The sequence below is a fragment of the Schistocerca piceifrons genome, chromosome X, assembly GCF_021461385.2.
Source record: "Schistocerca piceifrons isolate TAMUIC-IGC-003096 chromosome X, iqSchPice1.1, whole genome shotgun sequence".
NCBI lineage: Eukaryota > Metazoa > Arthropoda > Insecta > Orthoptera > Acrididae > Schistocerca > Schistocerca piceifrons.
In genome coordinates, this window is record NC_060149.1 from 62,970,643 (window position 1) to 62,994,076 (window position 23,434).

Consider the following 23,434-nt stretch of genomic DNA (forward strand, 5'->3'; position numbering starts at 1 on the left):
TCTGCAGTTGAGGTTACACATCAGTGTGACAGCACATTACTTGATGACAGCTGATTCAAATCATGGTGGTCAAAGACATTTCTGTTACCAGCTTTAGGATGGTGATGGGAGGGAGACTGGTGACACATGGTTTCTTATCACCAGACTTTGTGCCAATGCTGTGGATGAAATTCTGATCCTCTCTGCATTGTGTCATGTAATGAGTGACTTTGACAATGCAGATAATGTTGTATTTATAGGATGGCAATGCTAACTTCGGCAGCCCCCTTGGTTCTGTATGAGAGGAGTATGCTATATGCTACCACCTGCACACACACATTTCACGTTCAACACACTGCTGTGAAGGAATGGACCTTCGGCTCTGAAAGCCCATATCAATGATGTTCTGTTGAATGGTTTGCATGCTGACACTTTTTGATGGCCAAGCATTGAAATCTGCAGCAATTTTCAGAAGGGTTGCACTTCTGTCACATTGAATGATTCTCTTCAGCCATCGTTGGTCCTGTTCTAGCAGGATCTTTTTCTGGCCACAGCGATGTCAGAGATTTGATGTTTTACCATATTCCTGATATTCATGGTACACTCATGAAATGGTCATATGGAAAAATCCCCACTTCGGCGCAACCTCGGAGATGCTGTGTCCCATCACTTGTGGGCCAACTATAAGGCCACGTTCAAACTCACTTAAATCTTGATAACCTGCCATTGTAGCAGCAGTAACTGATGTAACAACTGCACCAGACACTTGTTGTCTTATATAGGTTTTGCTGACCGCAGCACTGTATTCTGCCTGTGTTTCTTTGCCACTTCAGTGTACAGAAAGCATGTAATAGAATACATGTGCAGACTGTAGCTATCAAAGCATCTAAAGATTGATTGCATGATATTTGTGCCATTTGACTGTACAACTTCTTTATTTCATATTACTATCATGGTTATGGCCTTAAGCCTTAAATGATTATGGCCTTGAACCTTGAGTGAATAAATTGAAGAGTTGAAAAGATTATCACCTATAGACTGTTACTTTTGTTCCACAAACTTATTATGTGATAGAAAATGAAATTATTTGTAACTGAATGCAAAATTTGTGTGTATTTTCAATTTAAAAAATGAAAGAAAAATAAACACTTGTTTTAGAATATGTTTTTAAATCTCTCTTTGTGTGTCTAGAGAGTGGCAAGTGCAAATAGAGTTGAGGAACTGCGGCACCAGGAGAGGTGGCAACAAGTGCGTGAAGAAACAGAAGCTGCTTTGAGAGAATTACGCCAGCACTGTCGTGCACGTGAACAGAGAGCTCAAGAGAAATATGATAAGATGTTACAAGAAAGAGATCGTCAGATAAAAGGACAGAGGTATGAAACCTTTTTTTTTTGCATCATGAATTATGAATTTTAAGATGAAAACTGAATATATACTTAAAGCTGCATCTCTTAGAGTGACTATCTTACCATTCCCCACTCAATATTACTTTCATATAGTGCATGTGATATTGCTTATTGATGGTTCTGTGCAGGTGCTACTTGCCATAGGAAAGAGGATTTGTTTTAAGCATACAAAGTAAGCTGTGCCATTAGCATATAGCCTTTCAAAATGTGGTTTACTGGTAGACCTCTCTGTGGTAGCCACATTTTGCATATTACACATCTCCTTGGCACAGAGGCAAATGCCAAGTTGTCTGACAGATTATCAACATTAGCTGCCTTTAGATATGAGAAGCTTGATATTTCACTCTGGCAGGTAGTTAGTGTCACTAATCTTCTATTTAGTCCCAGTGTGTCTTTAAGCCAAACCACTTGGTTGAACAGGGAATAATGCTTGCATTTCTAGCATTACACAACATATTTTGTGCATGTCAGGGAAATCAGCTGGACTTGCTGCGAGTTCACTATTACCATAAACTGTGGTTAAGTTCATTGACAGAGAAATTGTATGTGTTGTATGAGGGTGATGATCGTTATTGAGCCCTGCGTCAAGAAAGATGGATCAGGTCCCACCAATACTAATATGTACAATTATCCTGCCTCATTTATTTTTAGTAAAAGATTTCTGCTACTGTGTTTTTTACTTCTTTGTTGATTTTCTACACTTTATTTTATTGTTATAACATTTACCAGAAACATTACTACTCACATAATAAATCTAAATTACAATAAAAATTGCAAGTTCTATATTTTTGCCATAGTTCTTATTTCACAAATTTCTGAATTTAATTGGTGGGTTCTTCACGGATGCAGTTGGGACAAAGGAAGGTCGCATGCTTAGAGAGACAGAAGCACTGACTGCAGGCTTTGCATTGAGAGTTGATCTCTTTGTCTTTTTTGTGGCCACATGCCTCACACTTTGGACTCTTCACTTTTTTTGCCAGAGGAAGAATCACATCTTGGCTGCAGAACTAGGAACAAAGACCTTGAGGGACTGCTGCAGAAAAAACCTGGATGCCTCCTGCCACTTGTGGAGTTAACATTGAATAAGGTTAAGGGCAAGGATTTTCAGGAATTGTGGATGTGTCAAGGCTACCCCATGCAAATTACAGAACTAGATCATTTGTGCATTGATTTCAGCTATGTTGAGGAGATCCAGAGTCACCCTCTTCTGCAGGTTCAGCTCACATCAAAAGTGCAACACAGCTGATTGATAGTGTCGGCACCACACCACCTTTGGTCTTACTGTAGTGGGTAATTACCTCAGGCTCCTTCTTGTCCCTAGTCAATTTGTTAATATGATCATCACAGAGAAAGTTGGAGAGAAGAATCACAACCATCTTCTTTTTGGAATGTAGGACATGTAGATAACCCTGTTACTGAATGCAAAGATGCTGCTGCAGACTGGGTAGCCAGTGGTCTCAGTGAATTCCTTAGATAGGTCCTTTTTGTTTCTCCAGATTGCTCCAACCAGGATAATACTGTGCTTGTGTAGGAGTGCAATCACCAGTGGCATGCTGGTGTAATAGTTGCCTGTTGTTAGGTGTCATCCTGATCTGAAAAGCTTGGTTATGAGCCATTCAACCACATTAGCTGGGGAGTTCCTTCTGGAAAGCAATGTCAGGTTCCTTCCCGATGTACTGATGTACACCTCCATACTGGAGGTGTATATGCTCCAGTAGAAGTGAAGACACAAGTAAAAATGTGTTTTTCCAGCCCCTGGTGTATAGGCTGTCCTCCACAACAGGCATGTTGTGTGGGACAATATCAGCCTGCCAAATAAGCTTGCTTTACTGGGCAGCCTACACATCAGTGGCAAGAAATGGTTTTCTGGGCCCCACATGTAGGTTGCTGTTTATGACAGATGTGCGGTGTTGGAGTAGTATCTGCCTGCTTTATCAACCGGCTTTGCATGGCGACCTTTACATCAGGGGAAAATCAATTATTTTCAAACCCTTGTGGTGTAGTCTGCCATGCATGACAGGCTTGTTATGGGAATTGTATCATCCTGCTTTATTGAATTGTACTGCAGGAGCCACAAGTGCCAATGATCATGGTTGGGGACAGGTTGACATTGAGAGAGCAGGGAATGGACAGAGGGAGGAAGTGAACAGAAAGAGGGGAGGAGGGGGAGATGCATGAGGCAGATGGAAGAAGTAAAAGGGTGGTGGACAGATGGAAAAGGAAGAGGAGGATGGTGGAAATGGAAAGGCTGAGGGGGAGGAGAATATGGTCAGAGGGAGGAGGTGGAGGAAATGGATAAAGAGAGGCAAGGAGGAGATGAAGAGACAGAGAGAGTGGTGGTGGTGGTTGTTGGATGTTTAAGGGGGACTAAACAGCGAAGGTCATCAGTCCCCCAGACAGAGAGAGTGGGAAGAAGGTTATAGACAGATAGATGTGGGGGGGGGGGGGGGGATGTGGACAGATGGGAAGATCAAGAGGAAGAGGTGGACACAGATAGAGAGATGTGGTTTTTCACTGCTGCTATGCCAGTGACAGATGCTTTTTATACCTGTACTACTCTTACCATTATATATTATTACAATTTCACATGTAAATAACAGTTGTTTTATACCTGGGCTACTGGTGTGTGTGTGTGTGTGTGTGTGTGTGTGTGTGTGTGTGTGCGTGTGCGTCTGTGTGCATGACTGTGTGTCGCGCTTGTGTACGTGCGTGCCTGTGTGTCTGTCATCAGTTTTTGAACATGCCTGTGAGAACAGTGCATAAAATTCTACAAAACATGTTGCATTGATATCCACACAAAGGTACCCCTACTATGGAGTTGCTTCATGCTGACCTGCCGGTAAGCCAAACATTTGCTCTAGAGTTTCTTGCTCACACGGAAATGGACAGTGAATGGCCATGAGATTTTCTGTGGACAGACAATGCCCGTTTCTGTCCCCAAGGACATGATAATACACAGAATATGGGCAATAGAAAATACGCTAGCTCATCAACTAGTACCGTTTCATTCTGGTGTGGGTTAACAGTATTGTTTATTGTAGGGCCATATTTTTTTGAGGAAATGGGTACTGTGGGTCCTGTTATCTGTACCATCACTGGAAAATGCTGTGAGAGTCTTTTTCAGACAGCATAATTTCAACCCTTCAACAGTGTGGATGTGTGGGTAAGATAATTTTTATGCGAGATGGCGGTCCCCTGTGCATTGCACAACCAGTGAAGCAGCTACTGCAAAGGTATTTTGGAAATGGTAGAATTATCAGCTATCATTTCCCCATGGCCTGGCCATACAGATCACCTGATCTTAAACTGTGTGACTTCTGACTGTGGCATTTTATGAAAGATGCTGTGTTCAGGGCTCCGATTACAAACGTAACTAAATTGAATGCATGAAATGCACAAAGCATACTGAACGTGACCCCTGAGAAAGTCTGATCTGTTGTGGAATATGCCACTTCTCGATTTCAACATGTGGCAGAAAACAGTGGATGGCCTACTGAATATGTCTTGTGTCAATCTCATGAAAATTAAAAATCAGTTTAACTGCTGCTTTTTATGTGGTTTTTGGCCTCAGGACAACTGCAAACCAATTTTTCCCATCTGATCTTGTATGACCTTGCAGTGGTGGATGTGGTAAACTATCTAACAGTGCCACAAATTTGTTCAGTCATATACATTGCACAGTACAAGTGGTTTAATGTGCAACCCACACCATACCCATCCTATTGCTATTAATCTGTCATTTGCAGCCGAACTTATTTAAGTTATGATGCATGCAGTGCCATCTAATGGGAAAATTTCTGTTAAATTCTTGTTTTCCGTAATGTTTCCTGCTTCTTCAATAATATTCCATTAAAATTGGATGTCATTCTGTGGAGCAGTTCCTTTTTTACAGTGTTTTCAAACTGGAACTTTAATTATAATCACCCTTATATGAGTCACGCCAGTACATAAGTCAGAGCAGATGAGAGAGGTATCCCAGGGTTCATCTTTTGCGAGAGAAATCCCACACACATCAGACCCTTGTCAATCCAGTTAAGGGCAAAGAGAGTTACAGCGTAAAGAATGCCTTCTAGCCGGGATATTTGTTATCATAAAAGTAAGAAGGCTAAAAAATGTAATGGATACAAGTTGGATTGGCAATAATAAAATAAGGTTAGAGAACCTCCAATCTGTTATAGTCAAACTGTTAAAGAGGGCAATAGTACCCACTATTTGCCAGAGTGCTAACCCTAAAATAGAAAATAGGGTGCAGCAGAAAAATGGGCTAACAACATCTAATCACATTTAAAACTGATTAAAAGAGAAATGACCAAGGCAGGTGGCAAAATAATTAGGGTCGGGGATCCTCCCAGACCCAGCATGCAGTAGGAAATGCCCCAGTGCCAACCACATTGCCCCTTCCCTGGAAGTGCTTTAAAACATTATAGCTGAGAATGCAAACAACTTTCATGGAGAAAACTGAGAACAATTCACCAAATGATTTGGAGCCCTTTCTTCCACAAATCTTTTATTATCATTATTATTATTATTTCTTTCTTTTCTCAGACGTTATGTCTGGTCAAAAATGGAAAGTGACGCGGACCTTGATCAAGCGTGACTTCCTTTTAACTGTACGGTATATGTTATATTGCATTTAGGAACTTTCGGGTAATTGAACATGTATCAATAATTACGAATTTCTGTAGTTGTATGTATAAGTTTGGATGTAGCTGTATTGCATTCATGTACTGGTGGATATTGTGTGGTATGACTCCTGTAGTTGATAGTATAATTGGTATAATGTCAACTTTATCCTGAATTATTATTATTATTATTATTATTTTCATTTTGAGACAAAAAATTCAGCAGATCTCCAAAATCGAGAAAGGAATCTTATCTTTTATTGTGGTACATGACTTACTTTCTAGCAATATATTACAACTGTACTTCCAGGAAAATGCATTAAACTGTTATGCAACACACTTCTTATATTGTTACAACATTAACTGCTTTGAAAACTACATGTAATCATCACAACTTACAAGACAAGTTGTTACAAACTTTTCTTTGTCAAGTGACTGGTGAACTTGCTAACTGTGATCACACACACTGAAAGTATTGACTAGGCATCAGATTGTTGCTGTGTATTTAATCTCTCATGTAATAGCAGAGATATTATACCCTGTGCTAGCATCTGTACTGTCTTCTTGATCACATGTGGTATGAACTATCTGTAGTGTTTTACATACAGTGTTATTGTACCATATACTGTGTACATATTATAACAATTTCTAATTTGTCCCACATTATGTTAAGGTTTATGCATTAAAATAAATTAGTTAGCAAACTTAAAAAATGAAAATAATGGAATAAATCAACATTTTATGATCTTTTTTGTTCCTCTGATTATCTTTAAGAATTGCAAAATGAAAATAGTCTTTTTATTTTACAGTTTAGAAAGAGCTATAAAATTCCAACAAGTTCGCCAGTTGCACGATGACTTGGAACGTGGATTTGAAAAGTGGCAGAAACAAGTGAAGACACTGCAGTGTGAAGCAACTCAAAAGGCTGAACACAGGGCAACAAGACAAGTTGAGAGCAAGAGACAGCGGGTTGAAACAGAGAATCGTGCTAGGCAGCGCCATCACACACGACTCATGGAAAGGTACCAATTGACTGAAAGAATAGATGAATATGTTATATAATTACTATTTAAATATTACACGAAAAAAGACACACACAGATTTTAGTTGCTGTCATTTCTTTAGTTCAGGAATTTGTTGAGAGGCTGCTGTTTCTTGTTATTATCAAGTGAAGAGGTGTAATGGTTCAGATTAACCACTAGCTTCACATTTGAGAGGAGCAGTGTTCAAATCTCCATCTGACCAGATGTAGGTTTTATGTGGTTGCCTACAATTAATTTTGGCAATTTCTTCCCACATCCTTGCACAATCTGAGTTTCTGCTCTGTCTCTATGACCTTCTTGTCAGTGGGACATTTAACTCTACTTGTGCTTTACTTTTTTGTTTTGTGTTATTAATTTTAGAACACTCATATTTTTTTCTGGATTTGATGTTCCTGTAGGTGAATATATTTTGGACTTAACATACATCTGTTCCTCTCATTAGCATTGAGAAAAGAGGATGGTGTTAATTTTATTAAACATCTAAATAGACCAAGTCTTTTGTTATTACCACACACATATTTTATACTAGTGCTATATGAAATTAAGTAATTGATAAGAAATCAAATTATTATTATTGTTGTTATTATTGAAAATCTTTGCTGTGCTTTGTCCTGCCTCTCCCATTATGTATCTGAAGCTGTATTAAAACCAAAGGCTGGGACTGCAAGCAATACTGGCTGTGCTTAGTCAGAATTCACATGCAAAAAATAAAACTAGATAAGATCATATTGAACATAACTGTATTAAGTTCCCTGGATTTGGAATTTGACCATTTATGACTGAAATCCATTTAACTTTTATTCCTATGGCTTTTTAACACAGCTCCATCATTTGCTATTTCTTATAGCTACATTACAGTTCCTATTCTCAAAAACCATTGCTTCAAACTTTGATTAAAATGATTAATTTATGTATTGCCTTGTTCTACTGATAATGTCATTTATCTACAGTCTTATTATTATTTTTATTATTATTTTACAGAATTAACCGTGAGGATGAAGCAAGAATACAGTACATACGTGAAGTAATAGCCCGAAAGGAAGCAAAAATGAAACAGATGGCTGAGGAACGTGATCTGGCTATCAGAGAATCCAGGCGTCAGGCTCAGGCTACAGCAGATTTAAGGGAGCATTTACGGTAACTGTGTCCCAATATTCAATTTGAATGGCTTTATATAATGTGTTTGCCATGCAAGGTACACAAGAAATGGTGCTCTAATACCTTTAAAAGGATACTCATATCACTGTGCAGTACTTGCAGTATACACTTTCTGATTGAAAGTATCTAGACACTTTAATGTAATTCAGAACTGACCACCATAGTCGAGTCAGAGGAGAAAGATCCTTGACAGTTCCAATGGGCTGGGAGTGGCCGTTTTGCAGGCCTGCATCAACCAGGGATGTAACACAATTTTGTAAACGTCTCTCTTTTAATGCATCATTACTGCCAGAGCTCTGTAGACAGCTATTGTTTTTGCATGCAGCCATTTGCAGTTTACAACTGAAAGCTGGCAACAGTGCTGCCAGCTTTCAGCAATTGTCTTCTTAGGCAATCTTAGGTGGATCCACCAGTACAATGGAATAACTGGTCAGTCAGGAAAGCTCAGTGACTTTGAATGTGGACTAGTCATTGGATTCACCTGAGTAACATATCCATTAGGGGCATTTGAACCCTTGTAAATCTGCATAAATTAAGTGTTGGTGATAAGATTGTTAAGTGACACTCTTCCACTCTCTTGCCCATTGTTAACAGTTATTCTTCTTCTACCTCTTTTTTGTTTAGTGTATTTGGACAGGGTAAAAAAATTGAAACATATTTTCTTCTTCACTTCCCTTATGCTATCAAGCATTGGTGTAGACTTGCTCTATACATTTCAGCCATTCCACTTTATTCTCATACTATCTCTTCATTTCTATAATTGTTTTTCCACACCTTTGTTCCAGTTTCTCAACCCTGTCCTCCCACATGATGCAGGGGTCATCTTCCTTATACAGCTCCTCCCTGTACACGTATTTAAAGTACTTGTTTAGCTTTTCCATCCTTTTGCATTCTCATAACATGCCCATACCACCTCAACTGATGCTCCTCAACCACCACACTAATTACTTTTTTCTGCCCAGCCTTTTCTCATATTTTTTTCATTTCTAACTCTGTCTTTTCCATTCTTCCCTACTGCTTTCCTTATGAACTTAATTTCTGTATCAGTAATCCTACTTAGGTGTTTCTCTTGTAGTGCCAAACTCTCCATATCATATGCTGCAATTGGCGCCATAATTGCTTTGTAAGTTTGCATTTTAGTTTTCATACCTATCTGTTTGTTCCATAATTTGTGTTAGTCACCTGATAGTACACTGAGAGACTGCTTTCTTAGTTCTGTTTAGCACTTCTTGTTCTATTCTTTTATCACTACTTAGTAAATACTGGGCTATGACATAATATTTCCCCCTACAGTAGCGTGCAGTAAGAATATTACATAAAGTCGATTACTGAAGCCTTGCAGAGGACTCTTGAGATACTTAGTGGCTCTTACGTTTACACTCCAATACATATACTTCACAATGGTATTTATTGTTAATAACAGGATAAAATTTATAATTAACACCCATAATACTAGATGTACTGTAAATAGGACTCAGTATTTACAGTTGTGAATAACTGTTTTCTTTGAAAAACTACCATTGCAAGTAAATACTAAACTACCAATAGAAGATAAGCAGTAGCACTTTATTATAATTGAGGAAGCATAAGCTTTTTCCAATGTAGCCACTTTCTTCCTTCTACAAATTTTGTTTCTACACTTTGATTGTCTTTTATTAAAGTGCCTCTTTACTTATTCCACAAAACAAAAGGTTCTGTGTGATGGGACCTATGGAGGAGAGTGAATGTATCAGGGTTGATCAAAAAGTTTCTATTCAAAGGCCATACATTCCAAAATTAGCATGCCAGTCAGATAAAGTCAGCGTGAGCCAATTGTGCAGCCGACACACCAGGTTGAAGATGCTCATTTGGTAAAACACTGTGTCCTATTGCATGAAGAAGTCCATAACTGCCTGCTGTGCATCCTCATCCAACAGAAATCATCAAACCTTCTAGGCTTTATTTGAGGGACCAAAGGTGTGATAATCATGTGGGGAGAGATCAAGACTATAGTGCAGGTGATGAAGTTTCTCCCACTTGAGTTGGCATAACTTCTGTATTGTGATATTTGCGATATGCATTATCATGAAGCAGCAGCACCCATTTTCAAAGTTTTCCTGGATGTTTCACCTTATTTTGCATGCCATACTCTCCAGTATCGCACAGTACCATTCCCTACTGATGGAGACGCCAGATTCCTTGAAATCAAAAAGCAGTGGGCCCTGGTAATTAAACAGCAGATGGCTAGCTCTTGAATTTCTTGGGACAAGGGAACAATGGATAACACCAATGCTTTGTCGATGCTTTCCACTCAAGTTCCCAGTAGTGGCACCACTGCAACAATGGACTCAAGAAATGTGCCTTAAACATTGAAATGCCTCAGATGCTTCAGGCAAACAGCCATCCTATTTGGTTTTTGTCAGGCATTCAACACTCAGGGTCTCCACTGGATGCAGACCTTATGGTAGCTTAACTCTTGCTGGATAATGTGTTGACACTACCAAAGCTGATGTTGAGATTCTTTGCACTGCACTGAATGGTTATGCACTGGTCTGCCCCAGTCCCATCATCAACCACATGCTTGTTGTTGTCTGTAACGGGTGAGGCTTGTCTCCCCCCCCCCCCCCCCCTCCTTCTCCACAGATATTGACTGGTGTCTTCTGTGAAACTGCAACGAGCATGGAACTTGGTACACCATTCCACAGTGGTGGTTTTTGACAGACATGCTGCCCCATACACAGTCTTCATTATCCAGTGAATGCCTATCGATGTTTGTCCTTTGACACACAAGAAAAGAATAACAGCAGGCTGGTTCTGTTTGGACACATTTGGTAATAATGTCACCATAGTTCATGTTTCTGTATTTACTGCATGCACACCAGAAATATACAAATGCCACACTAATCCCTGCCCTACTTGTTGGCGCTATATACCTGTATCACAGTTGCGCTACATTGCACATATGCTGCAGCAACCCTCTCAAATAGAAACGTTTTTATTGCCCCTCACATTGTAAGTTAAATAAACTGGCAATATTGGAAATAATAATTATAAGGCAATTATTGATGTGCTAAAGTAAGATAGATACCTAGAAATTAAGCAGTAATGTTGAAATACACTACTTGACAAAAAAGAAGCACCCAGAAATTGAGGAGGAAATGAAATGAAACTTCACGGGTTGAGAGGGTATGTACGGTTATTTCAGTGATCACAATATCGAGTTAAAAGCTTTGCAGTATGACCCAACTTATGATAACATTGCTCCCACTCTGGCCTGGACACTTGCACTGATTCAGTTGGGAAATGTGTCATCAAGCCATTTTATTATCTCCTGAGGCAAGCTGGCTCACAACTGTTGTGTTGTGACTGGTCCTTGATTTCCTGGATACTGGCAGTGAGACGAAGTTGCAATCTGAACTGGTCCCATAGATGTTCTATTGGAGACAGATCTGGGCATCTTGCTGGCCACAGGAGTACCTCAGCATCATGCAGACAGTTTGTAGTGACACATGACATATGTGGATGAGCATTATCCTGTTGGAAAATGACACCATGATATTGTCGTATGAGAGGTAGACATAAGGACACAGATTGGGCTTCCCAGTAATAGCACCACTCCAAACACAGCCATTTGTGTAGTGACATAGACGGCAGTCTACACATGGGATGGTAATTCTCTAGTCTAGCTGCTGCTGGTCTCTGACCGATGGTGAGGGATGACATAGAATGTTGCAGGGAGTCCATTATTTGTTCTCGGACACCAGACACAGATCTGAAGTGGTTACTATGTGCCCAATGCACAATACTGTGATCCTCCCATATGGTAGTCAGATGTGGTGAACCAAAATCTTGACAATGAGTACGCCTGCCCTCATGTTCCATGCAGGCTAACACTGGGCCACTGCCACATCTGAATGCCCCAAAAATCTGAGTATTGCACAATTTGACCAGCTGGCTAAATGGAGACATACAGTGAAACCCCTTTCAAACTCTGTCAGTTGTTGATAACTCACACTCACTTGACACACTGTACCTCCATGTCCTTCAGAGTGATAATTCAATGTTTGCACTCCTTATATACTCACACCCCTTATGTACTCTACCAAGCTTGGTAACAACACTAAACATGAGAAGCACTAATATACTCTGCTGGCCATTCTACCTGTCACATAATTGCCATTGGTGTCTATGCATATCAAGTTATATTGGCATATGCCCATGTGTTCTGGGTGCATCAAAGAGAGAAGAGGAATAATATTCAGTATTCTGTGGTTTATATATCTATCTCATTTAGCAGTTTGTAGATCTCTGTGTAAATTTGAGTTGGTGGTTGTTGTAACTCGCCGATCTTTCAAAGTGCCGCCGCGAGTTACCCGCATCCTTTACATGCAGCACTGTCTGCCAGCCATGCAGCAGCAGCGCCACCTAAGCGGCCAGCCAGCCAGCGGCCGCTCAACTTGGACTCAGTTATGATTTGATTATTAAAGTGTACAAACGTCTTACTCTGTTTACTTGATATGTGACTTTCATGTATTGCGTCTTCCTCGAAATTTATTTGTTCAACTTGAAGTTATAACAATTGGCGATGAGGATGGGAGCTTTCTTTTCCATCATTGACCCACATGTTTCCATGGCTACTTTAGAGCAACTATTGCAGGGTCTCATAGAACAGCAAATGCTTCTCACAAATGCGATTTGTGATTTCGTCGTGGCATCAAACACAGGGCGTCTCTCGTCTTTGTCTCTACCTACTTTTCCTCCTTACACCGAGACGATGGAAGACTGGTCTGATTACGAAAAATATCTTTGACAGCACTTCTTGGCATTTCATGTCGCGGACGAACAAACATGTAAGTCTCTGTTCCTTTCATGGATTTCACCTCAAATGTATCGGTTGTTGTCGCAATTAGCTCCTTTGAAAGATCCTGTGTCTTTGTCCTTTGCTGAAATGTGCTCACTGCTGTCCGTCTATTTTCAAAAGCAAACACATGTGGTAGCCTCTCATGTTGCCTTTTATCGTTGTCAAAAACAGCTGAATCAATCCTATCGCACTTAGGCTGCTGAACTTCACGGCCTCAATAGAAAGTGTCAATTTGTTACTGAAGTTCACAAAGAATCCTACATCGGTTCCATGGTACGGGATGCTATTATCCGATAGGTGCCTGACAAAGAAGTTAGGCAACATGCCCTTCAGTTGGCAAATCCGACTCTAGATGAAGTCCTATACATTGCTCAGTCTTTTGAAATTTCTCGCGCCGCTGGAGCGCAAATAGAGGCATGGGGTGACGTCGGGCAAATACCTCTGTACGATGTTGAGGAAGCATGTGGCATGTCCCCGCTGGCCGACGTGGCCGCAGTACGCTCCCAAGCGCAGCCTCGGCCTAACCATAAACAAACCTCTATGAAACTGCAGCAAAACCCACAACAACTTCCTTCATGTCCGCTGTGTTTTATGAAACATTCATGAGAAGATTGTCCACAACGTTGGGCCGTGTGTCACAAATGCAAAAAAAAGGGTCATGTGTCATCCATTTGCAAATCCAACCGCATACATGATGTTCATGAACATGACACTGATTGTGATTTTGTGTTGTCTGTCAATTGTACTTCTTCCCTTTCAGGGAAGTTATTCCTCACTGTCCAAATACTTGGTCGAGATGTTCGCATGCAGGTGGACACTGGTTCTGCTGCCACTATCATCAATTCTCAGACGTATCTTCAGTTGGGTTCTCCAATCCTGCCACATGTCACTAGGCAATTACAGACTTACAATAAGCAGAAGATTTCTCTCTTGGGACAATTTGATGCTGAGGTATCTTACAAATCTGTCGTTCGCACTGTCCCCATATTTGTGGTCGACCATAGTAATGCGGAGAATCTTTTTGGTTTCGATGCCTTTCGTGTTTTTGGGCTCTCCATAGATGACTCTGTCAATATCGTCTCTGATGCTATTCCTTATGCTCAATTGGATTCCTTGTCGATGACATTTTCGTCCCTTTTTTTCTCCTGGGTTAGGCCGTGCAAACGACTTTGACGCTCATATCATGCTCAAACCCACTGCTCGGCCTAAGTTTTTTCAGGCTTGGCCCATTCCTGTGGCCCTTCGTGATCAGGTCAAACGGGAGCTGGATTGTCTCACTGCTTCAGGGGTCTTGCTTCCTGTCACTTCCAGTGAGTGGTCCTCTTCTGTCATTGTTGTTGCTAAGCCAAATGGTGATATTCGTCCTGTGGTGATTTCAAAGCCACTGTAAATGCTCAATGCCTTATCAACACTTACCCTATGCCTCAACCTGAAGAATTGTTAGCTAAACTTGCTGGAGGCCAGTATTTTTCTAAACTGACCTGTCAGAAGCTTATCATCAACTTCCTCTCAACAGTGCTTCCCGGCAGTTTCTGGTCCTTCACATGCCTTTCGGCCTCTATCAATACCAATGATTGCCATTCGGGGTTGCCAGCGCCCCTCCTCTCTTTCAACCATTCTTGGAACAATTATTGCTCACTGTCCCTGGGTGTATAAATTACCAGGACGACATTGTTGTCACTGGCTCCACCACTGACGAACATCTTCAAAATCTCCGCACACTTTTTCATGTCTTACAGACTGCCGGTCTTAAGTGTAATCTTCAGAAATCAACATTTTTCAGGCATCTATCATGTACTTGGGGTTTCAACTCTCCCTGGGTCACGTGGGATTAGCCGAGCGGTCTTAGGCGCTGCAGTCATGGATTGTGCGGCTGGTCCCGGCGGAGGTTCGAGTCCTCCCTCGGGCATGGGTGTGTGTGTTTGTGCTTAGGATAATTTAGGTTAAGTAGTGTGTAAGCTTAGGGACTGATGACCTTAGCAGTTAAGTCCCATAAGATTTCACACACATTTAACTCTCCCCGGATGGTATTCATCTGCTTCAGCAAACTGTCGCTGTGATCGATGCCCTTCCTCACCCTACATCTGTTAAGGAACTGCAGGCCTTCTTGGGGAAAATAGCATACTATCACAAGTTTTTACCATCTGCTGCTTCGGTGGCTCAGCCGTTGCATCGCCTAATGCATAAAAACGTGCCTTTTCACTGGTCCGCGTCATGCGATGCTGCTTTCAAGAAATTTAAGACTATGCTGAAACAGGCCCCGTGCCTGGCTCCTTATCGACCTGGCCAGCATCTTGTTCTTGCCACGGACGCCTCTCAATACGGGGTCGGTGCAGTCCTTGCGCACCGTTTTTCTGATGGTTCTGAACAACCCATTGCTTATGTCTCCAAAATGCTCACGGATGCCCAACAAAAGTATTCTCAAATTGAAAAAGAAGCTTTGGCCATTATTTATGCTCTTCATAAGTTTGGTGTTTTTCTCTATGGATCCAAATTTCATCTTGTTACGGATCACAAAGCACTTGTTTCCTTGTTTCATCCATCAACATCACTTCCCGACAAAGCTGCACACCGCCTCCGGCTTTGGGCTCTTTACTTGTCTCGTTTCAATTATGAGATTCATTTCCGGCCGACAGCTCAACATGCGAATGTTGATGCACTGTCTTGCCTTCCCATGGGTCCTGATCTGGCATTCGATAGGTACGAACTTTTGTGTTTCCACCTGGATGTTGCTGAGCACCGGGTTGTGGACGGGTTCCCCATCACAGGGGACTGGCTGGCGGCTGCTACGGGTTCTGACCCTACCCTCTCCCAGGATTTATGCTGTATTCAGAAGGATTGGCCAGATCGTCTGTCTGCTAAGACTTCTGATCCGTTGCGGAACTACTACGCTTTGCATTACCGCCTCACGGCTAGGGATGGTGTTATCCTACTTTCCATCAAAAATGCTTCGCTGCGTGTTGTGGTAATGCGTCTTTGCATGCTTCGGTCTTGCGCCTCCTTCACCAAGTGCACCGGGGTGTCTCTCGCACCAAATCTCTGGCGCGCTGTCATGTGTACTGGCCCGGCATCAACTCTGAAATCGCACACATGGTCGCTGCCTGCGGCCCTTGGGCGTCACAGGCCGCCGCCCCGAAGTCATCTTTGTCACCGTGGCCTTCGCCTGAGTAGCCCTGGGAGCGTATTCATGCTGACTTCGCAGGACCTTTTTTAGGTACTTATTGGCTTCTCGTTATTGACACTTACTCTGACTTTCCTTTCATTGTCCACCACGGCAACCACCAATGCTCTAGCTCGCATTTTCTCTTTGGAAGGCCTTCCCTCTACTCTTGTTACTGATAATGGTCCGCAATTTGCCTCTTCTGATTTTGGGGATTTTTGTGCCTGTCACGGCGTCTTGCATGTCACAGCCCCTCCATTCCATCCACAGTCAAACGGTGAGACTGAACGACCGGTCCGCACATTTAAGGCTCAGATGAGGAAACTCCTGATTTCTTCTGCTGCTGATGATGATGCGCTTCTCCAATTTCTGGCTTACCGTTTCACCCCCATGGGCGACCACAGCCCGGCTTAGTTCTTACATGGCTGACAGCCCCGCACGCTACTTCATCTTCTGCGGCCTTCCACCTCACGGCCGTAAATGCCTTCGCTTGGCCGGTTCACCGCCGCCGACCTTGTATGGGTACGGGGATATGGCAGGTGGCCAAAATGGAGTCCTGGCCGCATCTTACGACACCATGGCCAAAGCCTGTATGAAATCCAGATGGACACGGGTGTTGCAGTGCGTCATTCGGACCAGCTTCGGCGTCGTGTGCCGGTAACGCCTGTTCTGGATGCCACTACACCACCTTCGGCTCTACCTGACACTCAGGATACTGGAATCTCTCATTACTCACAACGCAGTCCTCTCACCATCATATCAGTGCCAGCACAAGAACTAATGCCACGAGGAGACGTGCCCATGCAGGAACCAGATGACCATCATCTATCGGAGCAGATCTACTCGCCTCCTTCTCCTACGGACGCAGACACATCGCCCATGTCTCCTGTTATAACAACCGGACTTGCTGCAACGGGCAGATTGGTGCACGGGGCCCTAGCAGATTCGACCCCCACGTCTCCTGTCATCTTGACCCGTTATCATTGGGGACACTTCCGTCCTTACGGGAAGCCGCCTCCTCGAGACTTTACGGCCAGTCAAACAACACCTATGGACGTTAGTAATCTACAGGCCACCTCCATCAAGACCTGTGCAAAAACTTCAAAGGGGGGAAAAGTGTCGTGACTCGCCGATCTTTCAAAGTGCCACCGCGCAGTTACCCACGTCCTTTACATGCAGCGCTGTCTGCCAGTCATGCAGCAGCAGCACCACCTAAGTAGCCAGCCAGCCAGCGGCTGCTAGACTCGGACTCAGTTATGATTTGACTGTTTAAGTGTACACATGTCTTAGTCTGTTTACTTGATCTGTGGCTTTCATGTATTGCGTCTTCCTTGAAATATAACAGTGGTCATGATGGAAACTTGGCTCTTTACCCACTGTTGAATAGGTCACTAAAATAATTATTCACTTTGCAGTTCAGAAGTGAATTATTAACATGTTTTGGGCTCTGCACATCCTCAGAAATATCTGCCAAGGAATGATGAAGTCATAACCTCAATTGTAAGTGAATTAATTTACAAAAGGTGTCATGTAAAGTACAGGAGTAGACGCGTCAAAATAAGAACAAAATCTTCATACAGAGTATGGGAGTCATATGTGTTAGCCATCAGTACCAGAACTCAGCTGATGGGAGAATGGCATTACAAAGCTTAACTGATAACATTTTACACCAGGTGGCATGCTGGTATAGGACAGTGGTACTCTACTGTGACCATGGAAATAGTTGAACCACCTTATATTAAAACTAAAAATAATAAAAGAAAAAATTTAATTGTAAATGTAAAAATATGATAAGATCATAATGTATATAACAATGCATACAGTATACAATAAACAGATTTACAAAAAACAGCTGACAGAAGCTGTCACCAGGTGGTAAGACCGAGCTGAGAAATATAATTTGTGTAAAACCCTTGTCAAAGCCCTTACACTGTGGCAGGTTTTCTGATATGGCCCGTGCAGCTTTAGCTCATAAATTTATATATCTACTTTGACCCTACAACATGAGGATTTTTAAATAAAAATAGTAATGCCCATTGTCCACAGATTTCTCTATTCTGTTTTAAGGTAGCTAAGTTTGTTTTACTATATTTTATATATGTAAATTTCTTTTCACACACTCCAATTCACTGAAGTCTCTGTAATAAGGAACAGTATTGCATTTATATTTAAACTAACTGAGGTATGTATTTATTCCAATTCTATTAGTCCATCTCCTCCTACCCCCTTACCCTGTCCATCTCATACATCCCCTCTCCATCCATATCCTTCTCTCCTCTCTGTCTAACTCCTCCATCTCCCAATCGCTGTCCATCTCCTCCTGCCCCTCTTTCTGTCCATCTGCTGCTCCCCTCAGTCCATCTCTTCCTGCTTCCTCCATCTCCACCTCAGCCCCTTTATCGCATCCTACACCTCTCTCTGTTCATCAAATCCTCCCCTTCTCTCTGTCCATCTACTCCGCCCTTTCTCTGTCCATTTCCCCCTCCCCATCTCTCTGTCCATCTCCTCCTTCCCCCTTTCTGTCTGTCAATATCTTGCTCTCCCCTTCTCTCTCCACATTATCACCACCACCCACCAATAGGAGTTTACTGCTTCCTACGCCCACAGTGTTTCGTTCTAGATAGTAAGTCGCGTGTGTACCAAATTTAGTTGAAACTGATCCAGGGGTTTAAGAGTTCTTTACCTGTGGCTTTTCCCGCATATGCATATGTTTCACTTCACATATATTTGTACACATGTTTCATCTGTATCTCTAGCGAAGTTTGCCATGCAGTTTTGTTTTCACACAACTCAATGTTTATGATATATTTCTTGAATTATGTGTAGGTACATTCATTAGCATATTTGGATACTGTCTGCGAAATGTGTTGAGAATATACACTCCTGGAAATGGAAATAAGAACACCGTGAATTCATTGTCCCAGGAAGGGGAAACTTTATTGACACATTCCTGGGGTCAGATACATCACATGATCACACTGACAGAACCACAGGCACATAGACACAGGCAACAGAGCATGCACAATGTCGGCACTAGTACAGTGTATATCCACTTTTCGCAGCAATGCAGGCTGCTATTCTCCCATGGAGACGATCGTAGAGGTGCTGGATGTAGTCCTGTGGAACGGCTTGCCATGCCATTTCCACCTCGCGCCTCAGTTGGACCAGCGTTCGTGCTGGACGTGCAGACCGCGTGAGACGACGCTTCATCCAGTCCCAAACATGCTCAATGGGGGACAGATCCGGAGATCTTGCTGGCCAGGGTAGTTGACTTACACCTTCTAGAGTACGTTGGGTGGCACGGGATACATGCGGACGTGCATTGTCCTGTTGGAACAGCAAGTTCCCTTGCCGGTCTAGGAATGGTAGAACGATGGGTTCGATGACGGTTTGGATGTATCGTGCACTATTCAGTGTCCCCTCGACGATCACCAGTGGTGTACGGCCAGTGTAGGAGATCGCTCCCCACACCATGATGCCGGGTGTTGGCCCTGTGTGCCTCGGTCGTATGCAGTCCTGATTGTGGCGCTCACCTGCACGGCGCCAAACACGTATACGACCATCATTGGCACCAAGGCAGAAGCGACTCTCATCGCTGAAGACGACACGTCTCCATTCGTCCCTCCATTCACGCCTGTCGCGACACCACTGGAGGCGGGCTGCACGATGTTGGGGCGTGAGCGGAAGACGGCCTAACGGTGTGCGGGACCGTAGCCCAGCTTCATGGAAACGGTTGCGAATGGTCCTTGCCGATACCCCAGGAGCAACAGTGTCCCTAATTTGCTGGGAAGTGGCGGTGCGGTCCCCTACGGCACTGCGTAGGATCCTACGGTCTTGGCGTGCATCCGTGCATCGCTGCGGTCCGGTCCCAGGTCGACAGGCACGTGCACCTTCCGCCGACCACTGACAACAACATCGATGTACTGTGGAGACCTCACGCCCCACGTGTTGAGCAATTCGGCGGTACGTCCACCCGGCCTCCAGCATGCCCACTATACGCCCTCGCTCAAAGTCCGTCAACTGCACATACGGTTCACGTCCACGCTGTCGCGGCATGCTACCAGTGTTAAAGACTGCGATGGAGCTCCGTATGCCATGGCAAACTGGCTGACACTGACGGCGGCGGTGCACAAATGCTGCGCAGCTAGCGCCATTCGACGGCCAACACCGCGGTTCCTGGTGCGTCCGCTGTGCTGTGCGTGTGATCATTGCTTGTACAGCCCTCTCGCAGTGTCCGGAGCAAGTATGGTGGGTCTGACACACCGGTGTCAATGTGTTCTTTTTTCCATTTCCAGGAGTGTAGTTAGTAGCAAAGAAGGAATAAATTTAAAAATAGTTTCTGATGTGGCAGTTTTTCACATATCTCAGTGTTTATGACATCATGTCTGCTGAACTAGGATTTGTACAATGAGATAATTTTGCAGGCACTTTCAGTGCAGTATGTGAAAATGGTCTACAAAATATGTCATGAATACATAATAAATTAAAATGTCATGCCTGGTGCAGCAGTTTCACTGAATGAACAGCAAAAACGTAGTAAGTGATAAACTTTTTTTTGTGTGGTGGGAGGTGTGGACAGTGAGAAAAGGTTTAGTATAGGTTTGAAATTATGTGTAAAGTTTGTTGCCAATCACTAAGTGCTCCATTCTCAAATATTGCATGAATAAAATTTGGGTCTTTTGTCATTCACACCCAAACCCACCCCTTTGATAGGAAAGTGATTCTTACCACCACAGTGATTCTTTCCTGACAGTAAGTGATATGTGTACACAGTTTGTTTGGAATCAGTCAGGTGGTTTAGGAGGAGATGTGGAACATACATACATACATGCATACATACACTACATGATCAAAAGCATCCGGACACCCACAAAAACATACGTTTTTCATATTAGGTGCATTGTGCTGCCACCTGCTGCCAGGTCTCCATATCAGCGACATTGGTAGTCATTAGACATCGTGAGAGAGCAGAACTGGGTGCTCCATGGAACTCATGGACTTTGAACGTGGTCAGGTGATTGGGTACCACTTGTGTCATTTCCACACTTCTAAACATCCCTAGGTCCACTGTTTCCAATGTGAGAGTGAAGTGGAAATGTGAAGGGACACATACAGCACAAAAGTGTACTGGCCGACCTCGACTGTTGACTGACAGAGACCGCCGACAGTTGAAGAGGGTCATAATGTGTAATAGGCAGACATCTATTCAGACCATCACACAGTAATTTCATATTGTATCAGGATCCACTGCAGATACTATGACACTTAGGTGGGAGGTGAGAAAACTTAAATTTCATGGTCAAGCGGCTGCTCACAAGCCACACATCATGGCGATCAGTGCCAAACAACGCCTCGCTTGGTGTAAAGAGCATAAACATTGGACAATTGAACAGTGGAAAAACGTTGTGTGTAGTGATGAATCATGGTACATAATGTGGCGATCCGATGGCAGGGTGTGGGTATGGCGAATGCCCGGTGAACATCATCTGCCAGTGTGTGTAGTGCCAACAGTAAAATTCGGAGGCAGTGGTGTTATGGTGTGGTCGTGTTTTTCATGGAGGGGGCTTGCGCCCCTTGTTGTTTTGCATGGTACTATCATAGCACAGGCCTACATTGATGTTATAAGCACCTTCTTCCTCCCTACTGTTGAAGAGCAATTCTGGGATGGCGATTGCAAGTTTCTACACGGTCAAGCACCTGTTCATAATGCACGGCCTGTGGCGGAGTGGTTACATGACAATACCATCCCTGCAATGGACGCCTGCAGAGAGTCCTGACCTGACTCCTATAGAACACCTTTGGGATGTTTTGGAACGCTGACTTCATGCCAGGCCTCACTGGCCAACATCAATACCTCTCCTCAGTACAGCACTCTGTGAATAATGGGCTGCCATTCCCCAAGAAACCTTCCAGCACTTGACTGAATATATGCCTGTGAGAGTGGAAGCTTTCATCAAGGCTAAGGGAGGGCCAACACCATATTGAATTCCAGCGTTACTGATGGAGGGCACCATGAACTTGTAAGTCATTTTCAGACAGGTGTCCAGATACTTTTGATCACATAGTGTACATACCCTCCCCCCATGAACCATAGACCTTTCTGTTGGTGGGGAGGCTTGCGTGCCTCAGCGATACAGATAGCCGTACCATAGGTGCAACCACAATGGAGGGGTATCTGTTGAGAGGCCAGGCAAATTTAAAACAGGAAATGGATAGGTTAAAGTTGGATGTAGTGGGAATTAATGAAGTTCGGTGGCAGGAGGAACAAGACTTTTGGTCAGTTAATACAGGGTTATAAATACAAAATCAAATAGGAGTAATGCAGGAGTAGGTTTAATGATGAATAAAACAATAGGAATGCGGGTAAGCTACTACAAACAGCACAGCGACTGCACTGTTGTGGCCAAGACAGACACCAAGCCCACGCCTATGACAGTAGTACAAGTCTATATGCCAACTAGCTCTGCAGATGACGAAGAAATTGAAGAAATGTATGATGAGATAAAAGAAATTATTCAGATAGTGAAGGGAGACGAAAATTTAATAGTCATGGGTGACTGGAATTTGATAGTAGGAAGAGGAAGAGAATGAAATGTAGTAGGTGAATATGGATTGGGGGTAAGAAATGAAAGAGGAAGCCGCCTTGTAGAATTTTGCACAGAGCATAAGTTAATCATAGCTAACTTTTGGTTCAAGAATCATAAAAGAAGGTTGTATACATGGCAGAATCCTGGAGATACTAAAAGGTATGAGATAGATTATATAATGGTAAGACAGAGATTTAGGAACCAGGTTTTAAACTGTAAGACATTTCCAGGGGCAGATGTGGACTCTGACCACAATCTATTGGTTATGAACTGTAGATTAAAACTGAAGAAACTGCAAAAAGGCGGGAATTTAAGGAGATGGGACCTGGATAAACTGACTAAACCAGAGGTTGTACAGAGTTTCAGGGAGAGCATAAGGGAACAGTTGACAAGCTTGGGGGAAAGAAATACAGTAGAAGAAGAATGGGTAGCTTTGAGGGATGAAGTAGTGAAGGCAGCAGAGGTTCAAGTAGGTAAAAAGACGAGGGCTAGTAGAAATCCTTGGGTAACAGAAGAAATATTGAATTTAATTGATGAAAGGAGAAAATATAAAACTGCAGTAAATGAAGCAGGCAAAAAGGAATACAAACGTCTCAAAAATGAGATTGACAGAAAGTGCAAAATGGCTAAGCAGGGATG

At 42.9% G+C, this 23,434-nt stretch overlaps 1 protein-coding gene across 5 annotated transcripts in view; it reads left to right on the forward strand.

Moving 5' to 3' along the window:
• Nucleotides 1-23,434, forward strand: part of LOC124723040 (coiled-coil domain-containing protein 177) — a 291,118-nt gene that overhangs the window by 254,155 nt on the left and 13,529 nt on the right. For all 5 annotated transcript variants that reach the window (XM_047248217.1, XM_047248218.1, XM_047248215.1 and 2 more), the window contains 3 exons: nt 1,171-1,352; nt 6,817-7,029; nt 8,032-8,187. In XM_047248217.1, coding sequence (XP_047104173.1) covers nt 1,171-1,352; nt 6,817-7,029; nt 8,032-8,187 — 551 coding nt within the window. The remainder of the gene's footprint in view (nt 1-1,170; nt 1,353-6,816; nt 7,030-8,031; nt 8,188-23,434) is intronic.